Here is an 8,638-nt window from a genome sequence, read left to right as displayed (position 1 = left end):
TTGCCATAAGTTAGGGAGGGGGCCGTGCCCTCTCCCTTTCCCATGTGAATCCTTTATTTGCCCCAACGGAGGCGGTGGGCACGGGGTGTTAAATAAGAACTGGAATAGGCAGGGGTGCTGTACAGAGGGGCCCGGGGAGGGGCTGGTGGGTGGGCAGCAGTTCAGTGCACCTGAGGCTGGGGGTGCCCATGGCAGAGCCCTCCTGGTGGCTCAGGCGGTGAGCCCAGCTTCTCTGCCTCCTGTTCCACCGACTGGCTCCCGTATGCACTGTCCTCCTTCACCTCTGCTAGGCGAATGGGCACAGGGAAGGCGACAGGGAAAAGTTTAAGGTCTTAGGCCTCTCACCCTCCAGGCCCGGATCTGTGTTCCAGGTAGGACCCCTTTACCTGTGCTGGGCAGCTTATCTCGGGCCTCAGGGCCCCGCAGCAGCCTCACTCCTTCCTCCAGGCCCATGTCAGATAGGGCGCCCAGCAGGCCTGCCAAGTCCCCACCAGCCAGCTGGGGAGAAGGAAGAGGCAGGAGATTGGAATGTAGGATCAGGAGCCCTGGGGCCAAGGGAGCCCCTGAGATCTGAGACAGGGCAAAGAAGCCAGGCTCGGAGCAGGGGATGGGGACCAGCTGACCTTGTAACTGCGCAGGAGGCTGCCGCTGGGTGAGGCGGTCTTCCGGTATGTGTCCACCAGACTGCGCAGCCCCAGCCGCTCTGCCAGTTCTGCCCAGCTGCCCTGGGCTCCTGGCCCATCTAGCAGATGCTCCAGGTTCTGTAAGGCTGTATCCTCAAGTGGTGGCTCTGGCCCTGATAGGGACACATGCAGCTGTATCTGGTAGGCCCAGAGACAGGCCCAGGCAGGCACCTTGCTCTCCAGGGAGTCTGACAGGTGAGGCAGTTGGTACCAGGGCAGTGCGTGGCAACAGGAAGGGAGCAAGGGAGTCCTGCTTTAGAGGTTCTAAAGAAGGGACCTCCATGAGCAGGGGCCTGCAGTCTGCCCCAGGGGAAGAGTTCTCACCTGCAGGGCTGGGCGGCGTGAGGGGGGGTGCCGTGGCATCCTGAGCAGCATTTAGCAGCAAGGTCTTCACCTGGGGAGACAGCCTCAGTTTGACAACCTCCCACCCCAGGCCTCAAGTCCGGGCACCAGCCGTAAGCCCACCAGGTACCCCATTCCCTGGGGCCTCCTGTTCCAGGCTAGCCTCACCTTGGTGCTACGAGTGAGGTCAAGAGGTGTGTGGCCCCGGAAGCTGCCTCGGGTGTCTCTCTCAGGTCCCTCAGAATCTGAGTCACTACCAGAGGTGGGGGGCGAAGGCAGTGGGCACAGGGGCTCTTCATTCTCTGCGAGGATATCAGCCCCTGGGGAGGGAGGTAGTTGTGAGGAGGTACAAGGGGAGCCCACTTTGAGAACTGCAAAGGGGGGACTGGGAGGCACTCCTTTTCCTCCCCACCAGCCCTGTTCATAGGCCCCAAGGATGAGACTCACCAGCCTTCAGGAGGAGGCGGGTGAGGGTGGGGGATCCCAATCCAGCTGCCAGGTGTAGGGGTGTGTTTCCGGCAAAGGTGCGGGCATTCACGTTGGCACGGAGCTGTGGGATGCAAGGGAGTGGTTGATCCCAGCATCCACTGTCTGGCCTCCCCTTTCCCTGCATCTTCACCATCCCTGGTTCCACAATCCTTGGCCCCGCCTCCTCACCAATCCTCAGTCCCACCTTGGTGACCAGATGTGTGACCAACCCCAGCTCCTCCATCTCTGTGGCTAGATGCAGGGCTGTCCGGCCCCCCTGCCGTTCTGCAGCCTCTACTTCAGCCCCGCTGTCGACCAAGAGATCCAGACACTCGGGGCTTCGGGCGTGGACTGCCAGGTGTATTGGGTACAGACCTAGGGACACAGACACTCAGCCCACGGCTGCGACCCCAACGTAGCCCCCTGACCAGCTGACATCAACACCTCGCATTCACACCAGGCACTCACCATGCACCCTCCCTGGTCCACACCTTTGCCCCTGCCCAGCCTCCCCCTAGTCCAGAGGAGGTGATGAACTCACCCTCGAAGTCCGGCATGTGCAACAGCTGGTGCATGGCGGGAACCCCACTGTGCAGCAGGGTACGAAGCAGGTCAGGGGCACTGGCCCCCGCCCGCAGAGCCAGGTGCACCGCGGAGTCTCCATGCCGGTCCAGCAGGGCTGGGTCTGCGCCCACCTGCAGCAGGAAGCTCACCACGCTCGTCTGCCCGGTGATCACTGCCAGGTGCAGTGGTGTCTGGGGACAAGGCAGAATGAGCCAGGTCCACCCCCAGCCTTGGCCCACCTGCCTTACAACTCCTGCCCCCTCATCCTAGGTGCCCCTCACCTGGTGCAGGTGATTGGTGAGGTTGACAACACCGAGATGCCGGGCATGGTAGATGACGTGGGCTATTTGCTCTATGACACTGGTCTGCCCATGGATGATGGCGAGGTGCAGTGGCCTGAGGAATGTGAGCATGAGACTGCGGCTTAGGGAGCCCAGCCACTCAGCATCCTCTACCCTCAAAATCCCACTGCCTCCAGGATCTGTCACTGGGGCTTGTGGAACTCAAACGTCTCCAGGGCCATCACTGCACCCGAACTTAGTCCTTCTGAGCACCGTGAGCAGTATGTCAGTACTATGGTGCTCTCTCAACAGCCAACAGAACTGAAGTGGGGACAGATCAAGTACCTTGAGCACAGCTAGTACATAGCGAGGCCGGACTTGGAACCGGGTCCGTCCGACTCTACAGCCCTGGCTCCTTGCAACTTCCTTCTCCGTCCCGCACCCCACAACTTTCCTTCGCGCTCCAAGTCCCTCTGCTGCCCGGCCGGCCGCCCGCCCACCTACGTGTCTCCGTTCTCGTCCTGAGCGGTCAGCAGGTGGCGCTGTCCTGCCAGCAGGGCGCGCGCGTCCGCGGTGACGCCGTAGTCGAGCAGGGCTCGGGCGCTGCGCTGCGCCAGGCCGAACAGGCGCGCGTTGTACTCCCGGGCTGCGGGTGACAGGGGCCGTCGGCACGGGCTCGGTCCCCACCCGCAGCGTCCCGACCGCCCGGATTCAAGAGGCTGTACCTCGCTGCAGCAGGTCCGGGGCCTGCGGTTCGCGGTGGGGGGTCAGGGGGGACGCGCTCGGTTCCGCTGCTTCCTCCACAGCAGCCACGCGGGGTGCCTCGGCGGCCATCTGCGCCCCGCCCCCGCCTCCGGGGTAGCAGCCCATCGGGGCCGAGCCCGACGGGTAGGGGCTGTAGGCCAAGGAGGAGGGGAAAAAGCCGAGACTGCCACCTGCAGATACAGGCCGGGCTGTGGGTAGGAGGCACCAGCCAGGACTCTCCCAGATTTCTAACCCCCCAACTTCTCTCCTTCTTACCCATCCTCCCTCCTCCCTCCTCCCTCCCCCTTCCCGCTACCAGCAGCCCCTCACCTCCTCCTCCAGCTCCTCCATAACCCCCAGCCGAGCCCCCAGAGCCTCCACCCATGTGGGAGCCACCCCCGAAGGGCTGTGAGAAGGTAGGCAAGGCTTTCCTCCGTTTCCGCTGCACCTCCTCCTTGTCTGGGGCCAGAGGGAAAACAGATGTTAAAACCCCAACTTATGCACCATGCTTCAAGAGCTCTATCCTGAGTTTGGTCCTGGCCCTCCCACCAAAAGCCCTCAGGGTGTCTCCTAGGACCACATCTTCTTGGGACCTTCCCCACTCCTGACTTGACTCACGGGTCCCCTGATCTAGTTCCGGGACAGTCCAGCCCAGGGCTCCCCCCAACCCCTCAGCCCAGCTCCACCTTCCACCAGAGGGTAATAGGTGAACTGTTTGGAGTCGGACACATCCCCGCCCCGCTTGCGTTTCAGCTGCAGGAACACGGTTACAGGACGCTCAATCTTCATCTTGTGATAGGGGGGTGTCCGGAACACAATGGCATACTGGCAGGGGGTTGGAGGACATAAGGTGTTATTGAGGTCTTGGCCTAGTTCAGTGCCCTCCCCACCCCAGGCCCTGGCCCTGGCCCTAGGGTACCTGTTTATGAACATCTGTGGGAGAGAAATCCCCAAAGGCCTGCCATCCGTTCTCATCATCCTCGTAGAACCGAACTTCAATGTCATCTATAGGGAAAGTTGAAGCTCGGCCATAGCTTCTAGTAGAATCTCCAGGGCCTTTTGTCCTAGAGCTGCCCTGGCTCCCCATCTTGATATGAAGTGGCCCTAGCTCCCAGCCTGGGCTCCAGCCTTACCTTTCTTTTTTTTTTTTTTTTAATATTTTATTTTATTTATTTGACAGAGAGAGATCACAAGTAGGCAGAGAGGCAGGCAGAGAGAGAGAGAGAGGAGGAAGCAGGCTCCCTGCTGAGCAGAGAGCCCGATGTGGGACTCGATCCCAGGACCCTGAGATCATGACCTGAGCCAAAGGCAGCGGCTTAACCCACTGAGCCACCCAGGCGCCCCAGCCTTACCTTTCTGCACCTTGTCACAAAGCAGGTAGACCTCATCTCCACCCCGCACAGAGCCAGCTGTCTTGTCCATTCGAGAAATCTTCAGGTTTGAGGCCCCAGGAGACTCTGTAGCGGTGGGATTTCAATTACTTGAGATGACATAATAGCCATGGCTCCATTTATGGAGCCAGGTGCTTTGTATTATTATTTGAACACCCACAAGAAATACAGGACTTGCTAGTATCTTCATTTACCCAAGATGGAAGCCATACCTGGGAAATGACTTGCTCAAGATTCCTCAGCTCATATGTGGTGGGGCCAGTTCAAAGTTGGGCCTGTCTGACTCCACAGATTGAGACTGCCCCCATGCTCCCTCTAGCACCTTGGCCTGGCAACCCAGATGATCAGGATACTCACTGCTGTCATGGATGGGCTGGGAAATAACAGGCTTCAGGGGCAGCGAGAAGGAGCCATCGCTGGCTCGAAGGAAGGCGGAAAAGCGCAGCCTCACAATGCTCAGGTCCATCACCTTCTTCAGCTCCTTGGCCTCCTGCTCCAGCTCCCGCCGCTCAGCCTCTGGGCAGTGGGCATGGTGGACATACACATGATCCCTGCCCTCTTCCTCCTCTTCTACTCCTTCCATGGTCACCTCCCATGACCCCTCCTCCCTCCGTACCAGTAAGGCCCTGGGGCCTAGAGCGGAGTCGCTGCCTCTGAAGTTTTTGTATCATGATCTCCATCATGTTCTTCTTGGTAACATGCAGAACGCCCAGGTTGTTAAATCTGGGGGGGGGAGGGGCAGTCGGAAGCTTTGCAGGCAGTTCTTTCCTCCTGAGGCACCCTCCCCGATGCCAGGGCTCAACTCAGCCCTACTTCCTCCAGGAAGCTTTCCCCGTTTTTACTTGGAACCTTGGGTTCTGGGCCCAACCTCTCTCCCCGCCTTGGTCAGATGTTAAGCTCACAGAAGTGGGCTTGGACCTAGGGCTGGCAGGCAACGAGGGGAGCACCTACTGGGCAGTCATGTCCTTGGGCCCCACAGACACGGCGCAGACCCCCAGCTCCGAGCATTGCTTGCCCACCAGGCTGTGGGCATGAGCACGAGGCGGGTCACTGTGTGTTACCAGGTCCACCTCAATCTTGGCTGGTCCCTCGTAGTTACAGATCTGGGAGGGGTGAGGGCTGTCAGTAATGCCCCTGAACACACCGTCCATTGGCCCACCCTCCATCACCACCTTGACTCACCTTGACTGTGGGGTAAGTCTTCCGGCCCTTCTCACTGGAGGCACCTGGCAATCCTCCATGGGAGGGGCCTTCACAGCCATATCGAAATCGGAAGCCTCGCTGAATGTCCCGGGGCAGAATGACATTGTGAACAAGAGAGACCCCCCTTCTCCCCAAGCCAGCCACACTCCCAGCCAGCAGTGACCACAACAGTTGGCAGTATCTCCTGAACCACACCACCACTGGGCTTAGCAGCAGCCAACCATTCCAACCTGAAGTGGCCTCTGTGATCAGTGACCCTTCCATGGCCACCCAACTACCGCTACCCCACTTGTCCCTAAAGCTGAAGTCACCCCACACCATCCCTCTGTTCACTCACCTGCTTAGGCTGTTCCACTATCACCAGGTAAGGACCATCAGCTGGGGACAGAGGGGCCTTGCTGAGCCAGGATTTCTGAGCCCGTCCCCAAACCAGAGACACATGCTCCTCCCTCCCCCCTCTAAGACAAGGAAACATAAGGAACCTACCTGTCTCTGGGGCTGGCTCCTTCGGCTCCACAATGGACGGGTCGAATTTGAAGTCATCATATTCGATCATGCCATCCAGAGCCTGGTTTGGAGACAGACCGCAGTCACAACAGATTCTGAGCCACCCCAGAGCCCTCCACTTCCCAGCCCTGAGTAACTGCTCCCTTTCCTCCTCAGGCCCATAAAAAAGCTCCTGCTGGAAGAAGTTTGCAGACAGGCAGACAGACTGACCAGTGGGTTGAGATAATCAGAGAGCATTACAGGTGTAGGGGAGCAGAGGGGACGCCGACAGACGGGCAGACAGACAGACGTGGGGGCAGCCGGCCGGCTTTACAGCCAGGAGGCGTGACTCACTGGGTCGTAGCAACTTTCCATGTCTCTGGACTAGGCCTGGCTCTTGTCGGGTGGCTCCGGCCCGGTTCCGTTTCCCAGAGTTTCAGGCGCCCGCCTTGGGTGGGGGGTGGGGGGGGAGTGGCGGGGGGAGGGAGAGATCAGGACAGGAGTTGGGGGGGGCGAGAGGGACCCAGATTTGGGGGAGGGTCTGATCTCTTCCAGCCACCCGTCCGGGTGTGGCAGGGGAGATCCGGTGGAGAGCGAGATCCGGAGCTGAGCTGGGCTGGGCCCGGGAAGCGGCAGGAAAGTTAGAACAGCTTAGGAAAGTCCCGAAAATACCAGGGGGAGGCGGGGCCGGAGGGGGCGGGCCTGGAAATGACGCCACTGGCCACGCCCCCGAGGCGGGAGGGGTGCGAGGTGGTAGCTGGCCTCTGAGGTCTTAGTAGCCTCTCTGCGGGCAGAGGGGCAACCAGACCCAGGGAAGCGCCCCTGCCGGTTGGGACCCCGTCCACACATCGGGGCAGGCTCCGGGGACTGCAGGGTCTTTCAAACCTGGCGGACGCTTTCAGTCTAGGGCCAGGCCCGCCTCCCGCCCCCTTCCCCTCCCTGGAGCAACCTTGGGATTTTCTACCCCGAGGGAGGCCACGGCTGATTCACCCGGGGGCTTTTGGGGGGACATTCCTGCAGTAGGAAGGCCTCCTTTCCGAAGGCCTGTAGGCGGGGGCTCTTCCCAGTGGGGGGCCCCGGGGTTCTGACCCGAGAACGAACTCTGGGGCCGTGGGGCGGGGGAAAGAAGGGTGTCTCCTTCTTGGGATGGACTCTTCTGTTCCCGCTCCCCGAAACATCTCAACGGTCTTTGGATTCCAACACCGCCCCTGCTCCGGGGCGGTGTCCATGTCCCCTGCCCCAATCCCATAGCTGTGTGTGTCTCTAGTGCGTGTTTCTATCGCAGGTATAGTGTGTCGTCCCCTGTGCTTGCGTGAATGTTGTGTACGTGTGGTGTCAATATGCGTGTGCCGGTGAGCAAGGCTGTGCACAGGTGAGCGTCCTTCAACTTCTCAGCGTGGACGTATCTGAGCGTGTCTTGATATATAAGCACACAGGTGAGCATATCTGAGTTTGTGCGTGAAGGGTATGGGTCCAGGTACCTTGCACGGGTGAGCATGTTTGCGTGTACGTGTGTGCGAGTCTGAGTACAGGAACAATGCTGTGCGACCGCTAGTATACGCGTAGGTGCACGTATGGGTCCGGGTGTTTTTTTGTTGTTTGGGTTTTTTAGTACAAGGACGTCGATGGGTATCCGTGTGTCTTGTTACTGTGCGTCGTGTGTGTGTGTGTTTGTGTGTGTGTGTGTGTGTGTGTGTGCATAGCCGCTCTCCAGCCCTGGGAGTCGGTCAGTTAAGGGCCCTCCTCCCGCCCTTCCCCGTGTCCCGGCCACTCAAGGGTCTGGACCCGGCCACTCACCGCGGCGGCGGCTCCGGTTCCGGCTTCGCTCCCGGCCCGACCCACCTCGGACGGGTCCCGACACTGCTCCACTGCCACCAGGGCTCCAGCCGGGAAAGCCCCTTTTCCACCCCCGGGAGGGGGGAATTCCCGTGACGTTTCCGTGCGTCACGCGCTGTAACCTTTTTCACTGGCTGAAAGTTTAACTCCGGACTCGTGCAGCCAATCCGGAGCGACGCGGGCGCGCCCCTTGGAGGGGAACTATTATCTCCCGCAGGAGAGCGGGGAGGTAGGATGACGGTCAGCTAAAGCTCGAGCTCTAGCAGAGGGACCTGCCCGAGGCTGGATTCGCTGACCGAGCGCCATCCCCCCGCCAAGGGCCCCGGCTCCGGTCTCTGACACCCACCCTGCCTACCCCAGACAGCTGACAGTCCCTGCTACTACTCGGCTTATGCCGCGCCTAACGCTTGGCCACTTCTGAAGCCGGGGAACCCCAGGGGGAAGCTGGCTGGCCCCAGCCGTCGAGTCTCCAGCCCCGAGCGGGGCCCCGCTGCCGGGAAGAGTTGGGGGAAGAGGAAGGAAGTTGATCTTGCAGTCTGTTCCGGGGCGCCATCTGGTGGCCTCTCTGGAGCCGCAGGGAGACTCCAAAATCCTCTCATGCTGTCTCCTTTACTCAGCGTCCCCTGGAAGAGACCACCCG

At 60.5% G+C, this 8,638-nt stretch overlaps 1 protein-coding gene across 1 annotated transcript; it reads right to left on the bottom strand.

Annotated features, from left to right (window-relative positions):
- Positions 1-8,044, bottom strand: NFKB2 (nuclear factor kappa B subunit 2). The gene is made up of 23 exons (XM_044240391.1): positions 7,960-8,044; positions 6,517-6,610; positions 6,163-6,244; positions 6,014-6,054; positions 5,656-5,754; positions 5,425-5,576; positions 5,090-5,196; positions 4,831-4,989; positions 4,435-4,539; positions 4,002-4,087; positions 3,769-3,907; positions 3,413-3,541; positions 3,064-3,273; positions 2,843-2,984; positions 2,339-2,453; positions 2,035-2,248; positions 1,699-1,868; positions 1,473-1,575; positions 1,194-1,345; positions 1,008-1,077; positions 624-796; positions 387-498; positions 1-283 (listed from the first exon to the last, which is right to left on the bottom strand). The coding sequence occupies exons 2-23, from the start codon at positions 6,535-6,537 to the stop codon at positions 162-164; spliced, it is 2,703 nt and encodes a 900-aa protein (XP_044096326.1). The 5' UTR covers positions 6,538-6,610; positions 7,960-8,044; the 3' UTR covers positions 1-161.
- Positions 8,045-8,638: the final 594 nt, after the last annotated feature.

This window comes from Neovison vison, chromosome 2 (assembly GCF_020171115.1).
Source record: "Neovison vison isolate M4711 chromosome 2, ASM_NN_V1, whole genome shotgun sequence".
NCBI lineage: Eukaryota > Metazoa > Chordata > Mammalia > Carnivora > Mustelidae > Neogale > Neogale vison.
The sequence above is the reverse complement of the archived record's forward strand: the minus strand, read 5'-3'. Positions and strand labels throughout refer to the sequence as shown.